The 20,599-nt window shown below is 45.2% G+C and overlaps 1 protein-coding gene across 2 annotated transcripts in view; it reads right to left on the reverse strand.

Moving 5' to 3' along the window:
- Window positions 1–20,599, reverse strand: part of PTPN21 (protein tyrosine phosphatase non-receptor type 21) — a 369,019-nt gene that overhangs the window by 230,018 nt on the left and 118,402 nt on the right. For both annotated transcript variants that reach the window (XM_086937623.1, XM_086937622.1), the window contains exon 10: window positions 13,171–13,250. In XM_086937623.1, coding sequence (XP_086793749.1) covers window positions 13,171–13,250 — 80 coding nt within the window. The remainder of the gene's footprint in view (window positions 1–13,170; window positions 13,251–20,599) is intronic.

Below are 20,599 nucleotides of genomic sequence, written 5' to 3' on the forward strand. Positions count from 1 at the left end.
ATCTTCTAGTCGCAAGGACGGCTACTGAAGTTCATGACCTTTTATCAACAAATTGCCCCGTGCATTTCGTAGAAATGTTCAGCCAACTCCTTAACATGTCTAGTGCAACAAGCATCCCAGGCATATTTAAGACAGTCTTTACGGGACTGCTAACACCCTTCCAGGCAATTTTGGGAATCTTTCCTAATTTTGTGCACTCCATTTTTGGCGGCATACCATTATTTTTGGGACTCATCGCAGGGATTCTATTTTTGACCCTCCTGCTACGTTATGGCAAGCCTCGGCTCAGACATAGCTCCCATGGGAATGGAAGAGACAATCCTAGCAATGCGCTACCGGGACAGGATAACTAACATCCTTGGATTGGCCAGGCTGAGAGATCTAAACATGACCTGGTTCCTTTCATTCAGACCGATATGGCAAAATTGCATTTTACCTGTGCTACGGTGTATGCTTTGCGGCGATGAATGCGTGTTGGACATCTGTCTTTCACTTCCATCAGCAGTACCAATGGACGTCGATACTTTGCTCAGTCCAATAACGACTCACGCATTGTGTTGTCCCCAGCGGCTACCAATCCTGATGATGGCATTTGTGGAGACTCCTGTACTACAGCCAAGTGGTAACAGTGGAGCGAGTGACAAAAGCAACATCATCCAGGTACAACGTTCTGTGAGCATTGCTGGTCCTGCCTTCGATGACAGCAATCATTCTCACACCTGCCAAGTTACAGCGCTATCTAATTTGGTTGAACTATCACCTGAATTTGTAGACCAATTCTTTGAGAGCCTGTCTGATACGATGTTCTCACCCACAGAGAAACAATAACTTTTAGAAGCTTTCCGACACACAGTGTTCCCATGAACTCTGAATTCGGCCTTCAGTTCTGATCAACAAAAACTGCAATAAGCTTTGGAACTCTATGTTTCCCCGCTCAAGCATTAAAAAATTTTTTCTTTGAATTGGACAATTTTTCTAATATTGACCTTTTTTGGCACGAACAATTCTTTGCTTAACGTAAAAACTATTCTTAGAGAACAGAAGCTTCACACTTCTATTTCTAAACACATCTAGAGACATAACAACATTACACCAGCCTCTAGCACACATGTTATTACAATGCATTTTTATGTGATGATTTATCTCGCATTTCTTCTGTCAGAGATACTTCATGTGTAATTCTTTATGCATAATCGTTCATTGAGTTCATATGCAATAATTTTTTGAATGATTACTATGCTTTAAAAAAAAACGTACAGTACCTAAATTCCATGTATTACTAGTACGCCTATTTCGAATGCATTTATGTATTTTGGGGTGGGCAATGTTACACATGCATCTAATTGCTTAGTTTTAGTAATTTTGATGGACATTAACCCGTGGAGTGGGTGTTGCGTGTTAATCTAGGTTCCTGATCGATACTGTGACCTTATGCCCCTATACGGCTATAAATCCATTTATTCCCTATATTGGCATAACCGTTCAAGTGCGATTTTCTGAAAAGTCATCTCTGGCCTCACACGATCAGAGCCACATTCCAGCATGACTCTCTGCTACTTCCTTTGCGACCAATTAGTGCAATGACAGAGCAGCAGTCACTATCTGATATTCCTAGATAACACTCCGAGTTCTTCAACAAGATAAAAACTTAGCAAACCTGGAAATCCCCGCTTGCTATGTTTTGATTAGTAATGGAACTCTAATGAGCAACTGATAACTATCACTTCCTAGTGACATCTTTAATTGACGTCTTATGTCCAGCAAACTTGCGTCAAACCCGGCACCTGTCAGGTATAAATATTACCAACGTTGCCTTAAGCAATGTTCGTTGCCTGTTGCTGATGCCAGCTGCCTGCATGACCCTGTGTTGGTAAATCTAGCACTCTGTCGCTGCAGCCTGCTATCCTGTGGTGGTGAAGCTGCTGATTACCATTATCGCCGCTAAAGCGCGACCTATGGTGCAGTACGCTTAAGGAGCTGAACAGCCGTCCTCTGCGAAGACATCCAGCAGATTCCAGCTGCCCGCGGACGCTGTCCCCCCTCCTTCCTCGACGCGCTGAAGAGAGCCGCTGCCTTTCTCGTGCAGAGAAATCCAGTCCCGGCGCTTCCGGTTTACCCTCGCGGGTGACTGGGATATCGAGAGAGACCCCTGAAGGAGATACCAATCCTCCATCATTCTATTCAGAGGTATGGTGTTGACTAAACCCTTGGACGAGAATTCTTGAAACAAACCTTGGCAAAACCAACTTAACTTAAGCTACTTACTTACTCCCCTTTTCACGTGTTAGGCTTAGGTCAGGCACACTGGGGTAGGCTTAGTTAGAAGCACCAGTTGAGTATGTTAGCCTAATGTATATATGACTGTATATATGTTTTATTACTTTTAAACCATTGTATGGCTAAGAAACCATATCAATGCTTTTACAGTTCTATTTCGCAATACTTATCTTACTGTACGTACTTTTCATAATAACAATTATTGCAATTGTGGCAATTCATTTCTCTTGTACGAGAAGAAAGACTGTTCAATAAATGTTAACCCTTTATTGACAAACGCCCGTCTCTCTATTCTCTACATCTCGTGAAAGTAAACTGCACTAGACTGACTGAGTGAAATACATGTCTATTGTTTCACACGACCCTAGAGATTGACTCTTGATCTGAGGAGCAAAGTTGTCATGTTGCACGGTTGTTGGAAAACTGAATCCCTTCTTGTCTGTGCCAAGGAAGCTGATCACTTCCTATGCAGAGAAGAAAGTTTCCAGTGACCTCTGAGCTAGTTGGTAACACAACCCAATTAAGTTTAGCATAGTCAGTGGAGGCCTGGAATATAAGCAGTTCCACGTCGATACTACTGTTTATGTTATTCCAATGCGCAGGGCCTAGTGGGAAACTAGGAACTACACTACAGGCAAAGGGTCCACGACCCCACCCCGCCCTGTTTGTTGCAGTACCACAAGGCGGTGGTGTTGTCGGTGAACACTTGCACTACACGTCCCCGGACAGAGGGGAGGAATGCTTTCAGTGCTAGACGAATCACCCGAAGCTCCAGCAAGTTGATATGGAGCCGGGACTCCGCCGGAGACCAGAGGCCTCTGATCTCCGCCTCTCCCATGTGGCCCCCCCAGCCCTGGAGGGACGCGTCCGTCACAATTACGTGCTCCGGGTGGGGTAGGGAGAGGGATCTGCCACTGACCCAGTCGCGGTCCGTGAGCCACCACTGCAGTTGTCTCGCAGTGCCCTCCGAGATCAGGACATGATCGGACAGGTTGCCCTGATGCTGGGCCCACTGAAACTTCAGGTCCCACTGCAGAGCCCGCATCCGCCACCTGGCGTGACGCACCAGAAGGATGCAGGAGGCCATCAGTCCCAGAAGCCGGAGCGTCAACCTGACCGAGACTCGGGATAACGGCTGGAAGATTGGAACCAGAGCCTGAATATCCCGAACCCGCTGCTCGGGTGGATAAACCCGAAACTGCGCCGAGTCGAGAACTGCTCCGATGAAGAGGAGCTTTTGAGAGGGACACAGGTGTGACTTCGGCACATTGATGGAGAACCCCAGCAGGTGCAGGAGGTCGGCCGTAGTCTGGAGGTGGCTGACGACTGTCTGGGGCGAGCCCGCCTTCAACAACCAGTCGTCGAGGTAGGGGAAGACTGATACCCCCTGCCTGCGCAGATGAGCTGCGACCACCGCCATCACCTTCGTGAACACCCGTGGGGCGCTGGTAAGGCCGAAGGGGAGCACGGTAAACTGAAAGTGCTCTTGGCCTACCGTGAACCGCAGGTAACGCCGGTGGGCCGGCAGGACGGGGATGTGGAAATAGGCGTCCTGCAGGTCCAACGCTACCATCCAGTCTCCCGGGTCCAGAGCAGCCAGGACCTGAGCCAAAGTGAGCATCTTGAACTTCTCTGTTCGGAGGAAGCCGTTGACGTTCCGCAAGTCCAAGATAGGGCGTAGGCCCCCTTTGCCCTTCTTGGGCACCAGAAAGTAGTGGGAGTAACAACCACACCCTACTTCTGGCCCAGGAACGCGCTCGATGGCCCTCTTGGCCAAGAGGGCCGAGACCTCCTCTTGCAGAAGTTGCAAGTGATCCCCCGACACACGGTGGCATTGTGGTGGCATGGATGGAGGGGATGCCTCGAAGGGGAGGGAGTAGCCCCTTCGGACAATCTGCAGCACCCACCTGTCCGAAGTGACTGTATGCCAGTGGGAGAGGTGATGGCGAACCCTGCCCCCCACGGGCGTCACATGGGCCTGAAAACTCGGACTAGGAAGGTTTTGAGGCAGGTGCTGCTGAGGGAGGTGTGGACTGGCCTCGCCGCGGGCCCCGACCGCCACGGCGGTTCCCACGTCCGCCACCGCGCTGCTGGACATTTTGCGGCGTGTGGCTGGCGGTTCGTGGTGGGGCGCCCCTTCCGTGGCCACGAAAGGAGCGAAAGGCACCCTATTGCTGGCGTGGGGCTGTACGGCCCAAGGACTTGGCCGTAGCCCTGGAGTCCTTGAAACGTTCCAGCGCATGGTCTGCCTTGTCGCCGAAGAGGCGAAGGCCATCAAACGGCATGTCCAGGAGGGTGGCCTGGACATCGGCCGAGAAGTTGGCGGACCTCAACCAGGCGTGGCGTCGAACCGCCACCGTCGTTGCCATCGCCCTGCCCAGTGAGTCCGTTGTATCCAGCCCACACCGGATAGAAAAGCGTGCTGCATCTCGGCCGTCCGCAAGGGCTTGGCTGAGTTTAGCCTGGACCTCCTCCGGGCATTTAGGCAGCACCTCCGCAACCGTGTCCCACAGAGTGTGGGTGTAGCGGCCCAAGAGACAGGCGGTGTTCACAGACCGCAGCCCTAGGCTTACAGACGAGAAAACCTTCTTCCCGAACTGTTCATATCTCTTGGATTCCCTGTCGGGCGGGGCCGACGGGAATGCGGTTTGGGAATTTGAGGCCTGGATGACCAGACTCTCGGGGGTGGGATGGGTGGACAAAAAGCATGGGTCGCCCGGTGCCGGGCGGTAGCGTCTGGCCAGGTTCCTGTCCACAGGCGGGCCTGTGGCGGGCTTGGACCAAGTGCCCAGAAGAACGTCACACAAGGCCTCATTGAACGGCAGGAGGGGCTCCGCGGAGCCTGACTGCGGTTTGAGGACCTCTGTGAGGAGATTAGTCCTCACGGCCGCGACGGGGAGCTGAAGGTTTAAGGCCTTAGCTGCCTTCGTCAACACTACACTGTAAGCAGAACCCGCCTCCAAAGCCACAGTCGGGGGCGATGTAAATCCAGTGTCTGGCGAGGTGTCAATACCACTGGCCTCCCCAAGCTCATATGTCCAGTCCTGCTGTGACTGGCAATCATGTGCCAGAGGGTCCTCGGACCCCTCCCAAGTCTCCTCGTCACCTGTGTCCTGGAGACCAGGATTAACAGCCAGGGCCTCCTCGTGGAGATAAAAGTCTCCAAAGGCCGACGGAATCGGCGCCCAGCGGCGCCCTCCCGACGCCTGAGCAGAACCGCAGGAGACATTGGGGGCGGCAACCACATCAGCTGCCGGGGACGACACCTGAAGGGACGGCGCCGGCGAGGTCGTAAGGTCGACCGGCGAGGTCCCGGATCCGGAGCCGGATCCAGCGAGGTCCTGCGGCGCCGAGACCGAAGTCGCCAGCGGCGCCGGGTCCGAAGCACCCGACGTCGTCGGGGCCGAAGCGCCCGACCCGGAAGGACCTCCAGACAGAACCGATCGGCCCGAAGGCGCCACGGGAACCGACTGAGGAGGGAGGGCCCTCATGGCCATGAGGTACCTCTCGACCTCCTCCGGCGTCGCGCCGTGCCCAGGGACCCGAAGACGTGGGGCAGGTGGCGACGCTTGCGACTCCCGCGGAGCCGGGTGGGCGGTGTCGCCCGAGTCCCCGGCCGCATCGTGCGAGCGTCGGGGCGGGTCGGAGGATCGATGACGTCGCTCCGACCTCTCATGCCTCTTACCTGAGGACTTGGAACCAGACGAACGGTGTCCACTTCCGGAGCGTCGATGACTCCGACCTCGCGACCTGTCCCTCGACCTCCCGTGGGACCGGGACCGGGACCTGGAGCGGCGCGGGGCCGACTGCCTCAGCTCGAGACGCTTGCGGGACCGCTCCCGCCTAGCCTTCGACGTCAGGGCCCGGCAGTCGGAGCAGGATCGATCGTCGTGGTCGAGGCCTAAGCACTTCAGGCACCGGCGATGGGGGTCCGTGACCGACATGAGTCGGCCGCACTTCGAGCAAGGCTTGAACCCGGGCATCCCTGGCACCGATAGTCGAGAAATCGACAAAGAGAGAAAGATCAAAAGGATCAAAAATTTCTGTCAAAAATTGACTGGGGGTAGAGCTTCTTCCGGATCTGCGCTAGCTGGCGCGGAAAAAAGAAGAACTGACGTCAGCGCGCATGGGCGCCGTCTAAGTACTCCGACGACGTCATCCCGGCGCTCACGACGCCGACGACGGACGCGGAGCCGCAGACGACGCCTACCGGCGCGCAGGGGTATTGCTACGCAAAAGTTTCCGGATCCAGTCTGACGCCTGGGGATATTCTAAGGTAAGGAATCTATCACGAACGTGTCTCTTTCAGATATTTAATATATGTATTTTCTTGATAACCTTTTTCTGTGGACTTGCAGGTTCTGTTTTATGTTCAATATTAAAAATAATAAAATAATTTCAAATTGAGTACTGATCGACTTAAATCACTCCAACATCATCTGAAAAGTTCAAGGTATGCTGGTTATCCAGTTCCTCAGGCAAGTTAGTAGTTTTGTTACTCCTACCAACATTCACACACTAGTTATGTATTTCAGGCAAGATTTATAAGTTCCACAACAATGTGAAAGTTCTTCATTAGCATTCTGTTAGTGAGGTGTTTGATGTAAGCATCTTACTAATCTTCACAGACGTCTTTTTGACAAGTCTCTCTCTATGTGAAAGGTTATTTAACAGGATATTAATCACAGTTTGATCTAAAAGGAAATATGAACTTGTCAATATACAGGATCAATTGTGTCTTGTTTGCAAACCACCATTCATTCAGTGGGTGGTGGTCAGCTGAGGAACAAGCAAGAGTCTAAAATCCTATCTCTAAAAGCTCTCTGTCCAATAACAAATTTGGCAAGTTAGTGCCTTTTAAAAACAAAAGTAATCACAATAATAAGCTGTGGTAACAACGTATACTGATAATTTAATTTCGGACATGAATCACTAGAAAAAGAGATCACACCTGCGACATAACAGTCAAACGTTTATAAAAATGTTTTCCGATTTGTCGTTCATTAACATCTTTTCACTGAAGCATAGAAATGTAAATTTGCCTTAATTTTCCTAAAATCTCCAATTTGCTTCATTTTTGGTGTCAACTTGAACTTGCTATCGACCTGATGCTTCCTTTGGAAGCATACCAGACATTCAACTAGAAACTCCTTACATTCTTGGGTCACCCTGGCAGGAAACTTCTAGGTGCTAAAACTTTGGGGACCAATCTCCAGATCAAAGCCTTCTTCCGGGATATTCTCCCTCAAAATTGTCATCAGCATGATCAGAGGAGCCATGAAGGATGGTGGGGTTGGGACAAGTGGGTCTTTTGACCCAGCCGCCCTTCCTTCCTTGTGCCTCATCATCACATCATGTTGCCACCTTCATTATGAAATGCTGTCTGACTCCATTTGAAGGAGCCCAGGAGAAAACAAGGCCTACAGGGCCCTAACTGTGGTGGCTGAGGTTGTTCACCCTCACAGGTGATGCAGCCTCTCTCTACAAATCCTGAATGATTGGTTAAATTGTCACTGAAACTTTCCATGCACAACAAGAATTACGATGCACCTTTGGGGGGGAAATTCTATGATGATTCAACAAAATGTGTTTTCCCCAATGTTAATTTCCATAAGAAACTTTAGATACGACTACAGTCCGAATCACGTAACGGAATTACACCAAATGTGGCAGAAAGGTAGCTGTTGGTCCAGAAAGATCTGACTGGCTGCCAACACTTCCAACGAGGAAGGGTTAGCAGTCATCTTGTGAGTCGGCTTTAAGCTGAGTGACAGTAAAAACATTTTTTTAATGGAAAGAGGGAAGGATAGACCCACCCTGACCCCCCCTGGGACTCGCGGGGGGAGGAGGACCAAAAAAGTGTTTTTTGTTTTCTCAAAATTTTGGTGGGAGACGCGTAGGATCTGAGACTCCAGCAGAAAATTAAAAAAATTAAAATAAATAAATCAAGCGCAGGCTCTCGCACTTGTTCTTTAATAAGCCCCTCAGTGGGCCAGTTTCTGGGATTATTATAATATTAATATAATAATATATAATATTATTATAATAGGAGGGGGGAGCACAGGGATCCCCTCTGCAGGCTATTCAAACCCCCGGGGACCGCCACCTCCCAGGGCAGTAACATGATTATATTCCACCTCCCGGAGGCACAGGTTTAAATTAAAAATAATGCAGGGGAGGCCCTACGGCCTCTCCGACAGCCTCGGGGAAAGCAACCTTACGGTTGCACAGATTTAAATAAAAAATAATGTGGTGAGCCCCGAGAACCGCCACCCCGGGGCTAAATATTGTAAAGCAATGTGGGGGCCACATAGTCCTCCGCATGCTACAGGGACCGCCACCCCCAGTGCAAAATGTGAGCAATGAAGGGGGTCCATCGTGGACTACCGGAAATCAAATCACGGGGCAAAAAATCAATGGTGGAGGGTGGCCGCAAAACGCTCCTCCGAGAGACATTAATGGCCTTACTGGTCCCGCCAAGCCAGAACAAACACTGCTACAAAGTGCAACAGGCCAAATTTCAAATAACAGGGATTTACTTTTAAGACAAAAATTTGATATGTTCTTCCCTCAGATCTCCTTTGCAAGCTGTTGCTAATTATCATTGTAGGGTTACCCTTATCCTAAATTTCTATCAATTTTTACAAAGGTATGTCATCTATAATTTAATTTAATGAATATATATCTGTATATAACATCACTTGTGCATTGATGACATACTGCTCTCTTCGAGAAATACCACTCTTAAAGACGTAGTAAGAGTTGCCTAAAATTGTAGTGTATATTTTACAGAACATTAAAAATACAGAAAACACTGCAGCTGGTATGAGTCCAACCACTGACGTTTGCAAACAAAAGTGTTCCGACACTTGCTGGGTCTAGTACATGCTTTGGCAACCTACTAGATAAATAAATATACATTACATAGACACATACATACACTCACAAAAACAGTCTGCCTTTACGAATATAGCTAACCTACCAGTTTTGTGGCCCAGTCCATGTTCCCTTAAAATGAATTTCTAGGCATACCACTAACTCTTGACCTAAGAGTGTGCCATACTGTGTACTCTAGTGGCATTGCAACACCAACTGTGACTGAAGAGAGGTGTCTTGATTTGGAAACTTAAAGGACCAGTGAAAAGTTGATCAAATGGTCAACAAATATATGGATAGGCACGTGGTACATAAAATTTGTAATTTGTAATTTGTAACTGGGTTTTGTATCGCGCCAACTCACCGACAGGTCTCAAAGCGCTACTGACCAAGTACAGCAACAAAGATGAAATAAGAATATAGAGGTGTCTGATCTAATAGCCGACTATTGAGATGGGAAAGCGTCTTTAAAGAGTAAGGTTTTCAAGGACTTCCTAAAAAGGAGGAGATTGGATTCTCTGCGAAGTGCCTCCGGTAGCTTATTCCAGATGGTGGGAGCCTGAACTGAAAAAGATCTGCCTCCTTTTGTTGTTAACTTGAAACGTGGACAGGATAGCAGAAAAGATCCGGCCGATCGCAGGGCGCGATTAGGTTTGTATATTTCAAGCCTTTCTTTTATGTAGGCTGGCGCCTGTCCGTGGATTGCTTTGTGGCAGATGCACATACTCTTAAATTCGACTCTCTGCACTATAGGCAGCCAATGTAGCCTGTAGAGCAGGGGGGAGGCATGAGTCCTCCTCGGCACTCCAAAAATCAGACGTGCTGCGTCATTCAGGATGACCTGAAGACGGTTGATGGACTTTTTTGGAAGGCCGAGGTACAACGCATTGCCATAGTCTATTCTAGACACTATTGTGGCTGAGACAATGGTTCGCAGCATGTTCCTCAAGAGCAAGGGGGCGAGTTTACGTAGTTGCCTGATCAGATTGGTGCAGGAACCAACTACAGCGTATACTTGGTTTGCCATCGAGAGTTCCTGGTCGATTTTCATCCCAAGACTCTTGACGATGGGGCATGGTTTTGGAGTGGGTCCTAGTTCTTGTGGCCAAAACAAATCATTCCAGGGGGAAGTAGAGGTTGAGACTACGAGAACTTCCGATTTATCTGGATTGATTTTCAGCAAATTGGACGACATCCAGTTCACTGTAAATCGTAGTATGTCTTGGGCCATGGACTGAGCCGATGGTGTATTATCGATACTCAGCAACAGCTGAGTATCGTCGGCATAATTAAAAACTTTGCAGTTCATATTTGCCAGGGACTCTATCAATGGTTGTAGGTACAGATTAAATAAGAGCGGAGAGAGCGCTGATCCCTGCGGGACTCCACAGGCCAACATGCCCACATCTGAGACCTGGTCTGCCAACTGGATCTTCTGCGTCCTTCCTGTCAAGAAAGCTGTTAACCATTTGAGGGCTTGCTCTCCTATCCCAAACCTAGCCAGTCTGTCCAGGAGCAGTGCATGACTGACAGTATCAAACACCGCTGAAAGATCTAATAATATCAGGGCGCTTGGCTTTTTACTGTCAGCCATGCATCTTAGCTCATCCAGTACCGACAGCATTACTAGTTCTGTGCTATGGTGGGCACGAAAACCAGCTTGCCGCTCCTGGAGAAAGTGGTGGGATTCCAGGAGGGATGACAGGGATTTTAGTACGTGCTGTTCTAGTACCTTTGACAGAAATGGCAGTTGGGAGATTGGCCTGTAGTTCTTCAGGCTAGTAGGGTCAGCTCCAGGCTTTTTTATCAGGGGTCTGACGCGTGCCTCTTTGAAGGTAGAAGGTAATGATCCAGTGGCTAGTGAGGTGTTTAAGAGATCTAAAATCTGGTCTTCTAGAATCGGTATTGTTAGCCGAAGGATGTTGGGCGGGCAGGGATCAGCGGGGGAACCTGATTTGGTGGATACTACAAGTTGTCTCAGAGTGGTGGAATCGATTTCAGGGAAACTGGTGAAGACAGGGATAGAAGAATTTGGGTGAGGCAGTTGTTTGATGTAGGAGACTGGGTTATCCTTCTTGATATCAGACAGGATGGTCGCTACTTTTTCGAGGAAGTATCCTTGAAAAGTATCGCAGTCAATCAGGATATCTGCCTTTTCCTCCTTCTTACTCAGCTCTTTCAGGATTTGGAAGGTCTCTCTCTGAATATTAGTAGCGGTGTTAATACGTATCTCATAGTAATCCTTCTTGGCTGATATAATAAGCTTTTTGTATGATTGAAACGATGTTCTGTATGATTCTCTGTCGGTATCCTTTTTGGATTTCCTCCAGCATCTTTCGAGGTAGCGAAGCTTTCTTTTTTGTTCACGTAGACCTTCGGTGAACCAGGGGGCTCCTTTCTCTGCACCTTTTACTTTTTGCGTCTTTTCAGGGGCTAGCTCATCGATTGATTGCCTAAGGGTAGTTATTATCGTATCATACTTTGAGTCTAGGTCAGTACTATCAGGAAGGGTTGTAAAATTCTGTTTGTATTTGGGCAGGACTTTGGCTAGGGTCTCAGAATTCACTTTTTTCCATTGGCGCACTTTTTTTGTTTTTAACGGTAGTTTGGCCAGGTAGATATTTTGTGGTAAGTCATACGAGATAAGATGGTGATCTGACCAAATACATGGTGAGATACTTGTGATGACCGTTTTTGGTGTCGAGGACCAAATAAGATCTAAAGTATGGCCTTTTATGTGGGTTGGAGCTTCCACAAGTTGTGTCAATCCAAGGGCGGTCATGGTGGTCTGTAATTTCTGGACTGATGGATCTTGATCACTTTTATCCCAGTGGATGTTAAAGTCACCAGTTACCAGGATATTTTTATAACGTGTGCATAGATCTGATATAATGGGAAAAAAGAGATCATTGAACATGGGAGTACTTTGGGGTGGGCAATATACTGTCAGGATAGTAAGACAGGAGTTGTTCATGGTAATTTTTATCCCCAGTAAGTCAACGGTATTTATGGTCTCTGATAAGATTTTAGTTACCATAAATTGCCTTTTAAAGATCATTGCTACACCCCCACCTCGGGCCCCCTCTGGTCGATTATGCCAGATCATATCATACCCACTGGGAAGGGCGGCGATGATATCCGGGGAAGAGGCATCACTCAGCCAAGTTTCGGTGAGTGTCAGGATATCGATAGTCTCGTCCTGTAGGAGGGTGAAGATTTCCAAGTGGTGTTTCTGCAGTGACCTGGTGTTGAGGGTAGCTAGCTTTAAGGGGGTTGGACGGCTTAAATTCATACAACTAGGAGTGTGCAAGATGTGATTTTTCTTGAGAGTGGCACATATAATAGGAGATAGGGTATACCTGTCAGATTTCAGTGCTAGGAGATCCGCTGAGGTATAGCAGGTGCGTGTGCCAGAGTCCCTAAGCCCTGAGCCCGATCGTGCGCGAACGGGCGCAGACGGGCAGGACTCTGGCACGACTCCGGCGCAGGTCCGGCGCGTCCGCTGGTCGCGTCCGCTGCGCGGAGCCATCACTGTCTGTTTTTATAGCGCTGTCGATGGCCTCACTAAACCCAGCCCGACCCAAGATGGCCGCCAAAACCGGCGCCCAGCGCTCTCGCCGTCAATACTCAGCCGAGAGCGGGACCGGAGCTGTGGGAAGGGGTAAATGTAATTCGAGGCGCTGCTGAGCGCTGGGGGGTCTCAAAAACACCTATTAAGATCAGGTGTAAGATTTACCAATAGCGATTGTCAAAGGTTAAAAACACGAAATATAAACAGGGAAAGACAAGAGACCTCCCGGCTTCCGCCTCAGGAGGGGAAAGGTGCGTGCAAAATCAGTAATTTAATTTAAAACAAGAGAAGATAGAGTCAGTTATGGTAAAAGAGGGAACCATGTAGGTAATAACTAGGCGAGAATGAAGCAGTGTACCAATAAACATATAGACAAAAATATGGTGCAGCTGAGAAGAAAGAAAATCAGTTTATATTCTCCAGACCCATTCGTAGTGATAACTTACAGGCTGCATTTGTTCAGTCTATAAAATTTGTGCCTGGCAACACACATCCTCCACACGTACTTGGAAGTCTCCATGTCATCCTAAAAAACAAAAAAGTAATCTTACATTACTTTATGAATAAAAAGAAAAGCAATAGTTGTGCATTGATGAGCAACTACTTGCTTAAAAAATACCATGATTAGTCTCACTATTTTGAAATACACCATATGTGGAGAATAGTACTCCATGGAGAATAGTACTCCCCTTGTGCCGGTGGTGGTGCAGTTTTTGTAGTCACTAGCCCTTGACCCTTGCTGACCTTTGGTACCGAAGACTATAACTGGAAGAGTGATACTTACCTGTTTAACAGCAATATTGTTTTCCCATGGGATAACATTTACCTGTTCAGAAATTGCACTGTCGACTTTTGAAACTGAAAAGTATTTTTATTTAAAAACATAGTTAACTTACTTGGAAGATCTTGGTCTTAAAATAAAGTAAAACAAAGGTTATTTTTCTAAAATTGCTGTAGATCTCCTTTTTGAGTTGTGTCTCCTTTATTGCTCAATGTTGTGCAATAAACGTCTTACGCTCCTCTATGTTAGGTCTAAGGCCGCTTGCCCACACAACCACAAATAGAGACCTTTGGGTTTTACACTGAGCCATGTACACTTTCGAGAAACCCCAGTACTCTGTGCACAGTATGACCACCTAGTGGCATACCACATACAGAGGCAGCTTCCTATAATCCCTAATGGCTGAATATATTTCAAAGAAATATTTAATGACTCACAAAGACCTTTTTGTAATGACAGTGCCTTAAAACGAGGGTGCGGTCTGCCTGTGCTTTGTTGATCAAGTGAAATCTCTTGATAAAAGGCAGTCAGGTATGGCATGGTATCTAGATTATAAAGAAGGTCCTGCATTGGAAATTACAAAGGATAGGTTTGTATGATTTATTTCGTCTTACCACATCACTGAAACTATTTAGTATTAGCTCCATCCCTGTAGTTTATTACACAAAACGCACATCAATTACACAACTTTGACGAACCCACATTGGGTGAAATAATTCAAACAGAGCCATCCTTATGAGACATGTTAATTCCTCACCTTCCTTTCAATATCGGCACCCAAATCTTATTGCCCAGGTAGTTTTTCAAAGCCTTTTAAGGTAATGGCTGTGAATGCAACATGAGCTTTAAAACTACCTTTAAAAAAATGTTCTTCAAAGTAATCCTATTTGTTCATGCATTCTACTTTTTTGGTGTGGAACTTAGAATTCCAATAAAGGGCCCATGACGGATATTTTAGGAATGGCAAACAACTAACTAGGTATTAATATAAGAGTTCTGCGGCCAGCGATTAAAAACATGAAAAATTTGCATTTCCTGCACATAATAAAATGAAAAACAACTTTTCACCTTTGTTTGAATGGCTTATTAACAAGAACAATAACTGCTTAGCATAAGATATCCAGGTGCTATATATCAGATAAAGTACAGACTTTCATACGAAAAGGATAGAAAGTTTGCAAATATGAAGACTTTTAGAGAACATCTCTAGTTCACAATTAAACACATCGAAAATCACTTGGGTATGTGTTGCAAAAGTATATTATAATCAGTTTCATACAAGTAAGATTTAAAACAAAAGCAAAACACGCTGTAGTTCAGAATGTGTAGAGACCATGCAGAGAGATCATATATTTCCTATAATGTTCTAAAGTGTGCAAAGAATTTGCCAAGGTAACCTAAACATTTCTTATCTACTTATTACTGCTCGTGTAGAAAATGAAACAGCAGGATGAAAAGTCTAGCTTCGTTTTAATTTTTTTAAACTGCAGCTTCAATTGTGCTCCTTATCCTTTCTTTCCCTTTGGGTACCAGCTCTCGCAGCAGCACTGAGACGGCAGAAATCAACTGTAACAAGTTATTACTGTTAACTTTCTTTTATTACAGGTGAATGGATGCGTCACAACTCGCCTGTAATAAGGATATTAGACGCAGGCTTTTATACAGGTATTGCAGGATTCCATCAATTATAAAAGATTGAAGGACCAAACTGGCAGTTTACATTTAATTAAATATTTACATCAGAAATCTAGCATTTATTTGGTTGATAAATAAAGCCAACATTATTGTATTTATAATTGGAAAAACTTAGCCCCTCAAAATAAAAAATAAGCGTCCTGTGGCAGACATGCTCATAGTTAGTGCAGCGAAATGGAATTTAACAAAAACTAGTCTTCCCAAACAAGAGATACCAGGAATGGGTTCTACCAAGAACAGTGGTATTGATAGATGAAAACAATCTATGATACCTAAAGCTGAGTAGTAAGATTGGAGATTCTGCATTGCCCAGGCAATAGAGAGTGTCTGGGCATAATACAGGGACATGAATACAGAATAGGTCTGTGACACGTCCAGATGTTTCTTAATATATAAATTCAGACACGGGGCACATAGACTGGAGTATCAATAAGACTAAAGAGGTTACCACATAACACCTTATCACCTCACATATTGAAATATCATTAACATCATTAACATACACATAGTCAGATAATATAATAAACTAGACATTAGGGCATCCATCAGCTCTTGGTACCATCAGCCAATTACTACACAAACACATTAGTTGGCAAGACACACCAAGTCCAACTGAGAAACTAGGTAAGTAATTTGGTTCCGATCTCCAGTTTCACCCAGCAAAAGAGTTACAACTCTTTAAAATTAACATACTTGCTCTTTGCCGCGCATATCCACAAAATCGAATTAGAAACCTGAATGTAAAGGAAGTGTTTCACTATGAGGCACACAGCATGCCATTGAATATTATCAGTTAATAGTGAGGATTTCATTTTTTGTATAGCACCTTAATGTTGCCTTAATTATTAATCATGGAAAACATAAATGTAACTTCTGGAGAACAAAAGTATTTCTGAATGGTCAAGATGCCATTCCAGAACACTTGCTTTGCAGGGAAATTAAATGTATTATTACAGGGAAATAATCTGCAAGGGTTGGCCAATAAACGCTCAAGTGATACTCTATCCGTCACCAGTAGGAGGCGGCATCCATCCTTACCGTAGTCACTTTTGGAGGATGTTTTAAAAACCATCCCATTGGTGACGTTGGCCTCATTTCCCACCATACCAGTTCCATTGCCAGCAGAGGCACCACGGCACACCCACACATGCCAACATGCATCTGGGACTAGGGAAATACAGTAAGTGAGCAGACTTAGGAATCTAAAGACCTTCAGGACAGAACTCGGGAGCTTGTTGGAAGGACCAGACCATTTCTTCTACATATGCAACGGTCAATGATTATTCAACATTGTAGGAAGTCATTCTACACCTTCATTTACAGACTTGCTGCGAGCTTTGTCAAAGAAAGCAAGCTGATTCGTGACGGAGAAGGCCCGACAAGGCTCTAACCAGTATAGGGGTGCTTGCATTCTGATTCAGTGGGTGCGCAGCCACGCAGATCCAGCTAGAGTGGAGTAGTTTGAAGGCTGATTTACATTGGGTTTCTCTCTGGAGTGCCACAGGGAGCAAATAAACACTGGAATGGAATGGGGCACAGAGAGCGAAGAACTGCGGCTGAGATTAAATTAGGCGCTCCAAAGCAGATTTGGCAGTGTTACATTCACTATTGAAGGGTTCGGAATTTGGGTTAATCTGCAAGAGGCAGGTAGTAAGTAGACTTGTACATAAAAACTGACAAAAGTGGTTAGCCCAACCGCAAAGTACTTATGAAAGCACTGTTGTTCAATGTATCTGAAAAGCCCTTAAGTGCAAAGCATATTTTTCTTTCCGTTATTTCATTTATGATAGAGGAGATTAAACAGATTATGCTTCAACAAAACAACGTGAACGATATTTTCCCCATAGAAGCATAAATCAAAGATTTAAGAGAAAGTAAGTAAAGTCTTATAAAGCACATGAATGCCGAGGCGTCTTGGCGCTGAGAGGGCAGGAAGGTAGGGAAAGTCAGGAAGGTCTTGGTCATTGTTTACGAGGGAAGAGCCAGGTTTTAATCTGTCTCCTCAACTGAGATCTAGAAGAGAGTAGCCGGATGTTTAATGGTGCGTGCCGCCGCATTCTGCAAGGATTGTAGTGTGGATAACTGACGTTTATTTACAACCAGGTACATATCGTTACAGTAGTCCAAACGGGACAGAATGAGGGCTACCACCACAGTTTTCCTCAACTCCCTTGGTAAGAAGGGCAGGATTTTTCCGAGTATTGTTAGGAGGAGGAAGCAGGAGGAGGAAGCAGGCGGAGGTCAGCTGGTTTATTTGTCCTGAGGAGTTAAGTTGGGCATCACACAGGATTCCTAGGTTCCGGACTTTGGTGGCTGGAACCGGGCATGGACCTCTGCAGGCAACAATGACTGGATCCAGATTGGAGGTCTATTACCAAATTCCATGACCTCCGTCTTATTATTGTTCAGTTACATAGTTCTTATGCATCCAGGTCATAATATGGTCAAGACAGCTATGGAATCTGTCTGCAATTGGATCTGTTGTTGATGAGATAGATATGATGATTTTAGTATCATCTGCATATGATACAAGTGAAAAGCCATGGCCCCTGATCAGTTTGGTTAGAGGGGAGACATGGATGTTAAACAACATTGCAGAGAGTGCTGACCCCTGTGGTACTCCACCTGGCAGGTAAAAGCTGTCAGATTTCAAATTGTCCCAATGGGAAACACCCGTTACAACGCAACTTTTACAACGCACTACCATTACATCGCAACTTTTACAACGCAGGATCCATTACAATGCATGCCTTTACAACGCATGACATTACATAGCAGATGCTATTACAACGCATGCCATTACAACGTAAGTATAGGTACGTTTTTTTATTTGATTTTTTATTTTATTTAACATTATTTATTTAATTTTTTTAATATTAATAATAAATAAATATATTAATTTATGTATTTTAAAAAAATTAATTAAATATATTAATCTAAGTAATTTAAAAACATAAGTATGAGTATAGGAGGATATGTTTTGAGGTACTGAGGTATATGTTTTGGGGTGTTTGGGTATTTTTAGGGTTCAGGGCTGGGTTATGGGGTACAGGGGTATTTTTAGGGTTCAGGGCTAGGTTTGGGTTATGGGGTACAGGGGTATTTTTAGGGTTCAGGGCTAGGTTTGGGTTTTGGGGTACAGGGGTATTTTTAGGGTTCAGGGCTAGGTTTGGGTTATGGGGTACAGGGGTATTTTTAGGGTTCAGGGCTAGGTTTGGGTTTTGGGGTACAGGGGTATTTTTAGGGTTCAGGGCTAGGTTTGGGTTATGGGGTACAGGGGTATTTTTAGGGTTCAGTTTTAAAAAAAAGACTTTAAATAAATTAAATTAATTAAATTAAATTAATTACATTTTTTATAAAAAAGATATAGGTTTGGGTTTTGGGGTACAGGGGTATTTTAAGGGTTCCGTTAAAAAAAAAAGACTAAATAAATTAAATTAATTAAATTAAATTATTTAAATTAAATTAATTACAATTTTATAAAAAAGATATAGGTTTGGTTTATGGGGTACAGGGGTATTTTTAGGGTTCAGTTTAAAAAAAAAGATTTTAAATAAATTACATTAATTAAAATAAATTAAATAAATTAAATTAATTAAATTAAATTAATTAAATTAATTAAATTAAATGAATTACATTTTTTTTAAAAAAAGATATACTTACCTATACTTACGTTGTAATGGCATGCGTTGTAATAGCATCTGCTATGTAATGTCATGCGTTGTAAAGGCATGCATTGTAATGGATCCTGTGTTGTAAAAATCGCGTTGTAATGGTATGCGATGTAAAATTATGCGTTGTAACGCCATACATCCGTCCCAATAAACCCTTTGCCCTCTGTCAGAGAGGAAAGAGGTGCGAAGGGCAATGCTGGTGTCTCAAATACCTACTGCCTTCAGCAGTTGCGCAAGAACAGTATGGTTAACTGTGTCAACCGTGGCTGATAGGGCCATTAGGATCAGAATAGCCTCCCACCCATCAACGGATTTCTTCCGTGGCCATAATAAGTGCTGATTCTGTGGAATGGCCAGACCAGGAACCATGTTGGGTTTGATCCAAGAGTTTATTGTTTTCTAAGTAATCTGTGGGCTCTGAATTAACAGCTTTTTCTAGAACCTTAGCTGCAAGGGGCAGACATGAAATCGGGCGATAGTTAGCCACCTCCTGAGGATCCAAAGAAGGTTTCTTTAGGATCGGCCTTACACATGCCTTCTTCCAGGAGGTCGGTAAAACTCCAGTACCAATGGCAGTGTTCAGAAGCAACAGAAGCAACAGAATGGAAGTTCAGAAGCAACATACTGACTGTATTTGAGACCCCATGGATAATATCTGGTGGACAAGGGTGCGTGGGGAGCCCGATATAATTGAAGATAGAAGGTGGTTTACCATGTTAGTGGTCAGGGGGGAAAAACTAGTCAGGATACATGGTGCCGAGGATACCTCCAACTCGGGTGGAGCCTGCAGGGAGTACGGCCCTATATTCAGGCTCTCTAATTCTTGGTATATTGTTTAGACCTTCGACTAAAAGAACGTAGCTTTTTTGTTGCACAGCTCTTGATCCGGAGCGAAAGCATCACCTTGTTGGAGTTTGGATAGTGCATTAACCGCCTTGAAGAGTTCTCTAGTATAATTTTTAGCCCCTCAATTTTACTGGTATAGAAGTTCTTTTTGGCTCTAATAATAGCTATTTTGTAGCTTGTGAGTGCTAGATTATAGCTTTTTTGGGCTGGTGTACTGTAGTCCACCCTCCATATTCGTTCGAAGAAGCTGCAAGTTGCTTTAAGAGTTTTCAACTTGAGGTTGTGCCATGGGGCAGTGGTTTAAGACCTGCGTTGTTTAACCGTTTTTTTTCTGGGGCCAATTGCTCAATGGCAGACCTAAGCCAATTGTCATAGCTATCGGCCGCAGAGTTCGGGTCTGCCCCCAGGGTAGGCATGCTGCTGTCTAACAGGATTGCTAGCTCGTCGGCTCTTAACTTGCTCCAGGACCGTGTCTTGTTCGGCAGAGGTGGGGGTAAGAGCGAATCTTTGTTGTGCCCAACCGGTAGGTTAAAGAAAATAGACAAATGGTCAATCTAGTTAAGTGGCAGGATCCTATCAATACTGATCAACAGGTTATTGGTAAAGATCCCATCCACGGTATGTTGAGCCTTGTGAAAGTCTAGAGAATAGATAGTGCAGATACATGTATTGTTCATATTACAATTTTTAAGACAAAAAAAAACCCAAAACAAGACAGAAAACAATAAAATGGGGAATATACACATCCATAAATCTCCGTTAAGTGATGGCAAAGGTCTTCAAAACTCTATCCTTAAATCCCAACCAGAATTTCAAGAGGGGACTTATATGTTACACAATGCAGTGGTGCTGGTACAGATGGATCAAAAACCCTTCAAG

Source organism: Lissotriton vulgaris, chromosome 9, assembly GCF_964263255.1.
Source record: "Lissotriton vulgaris chromosome 9, aLisVul1.2, whole genome shotgun sequence".
Lineage (NCBI taxonomy): Eukaryota > Metazoa > Chordata > Amphibia > Caudata > Salamandridae > Lissotriton > Lissotriton vulgaris.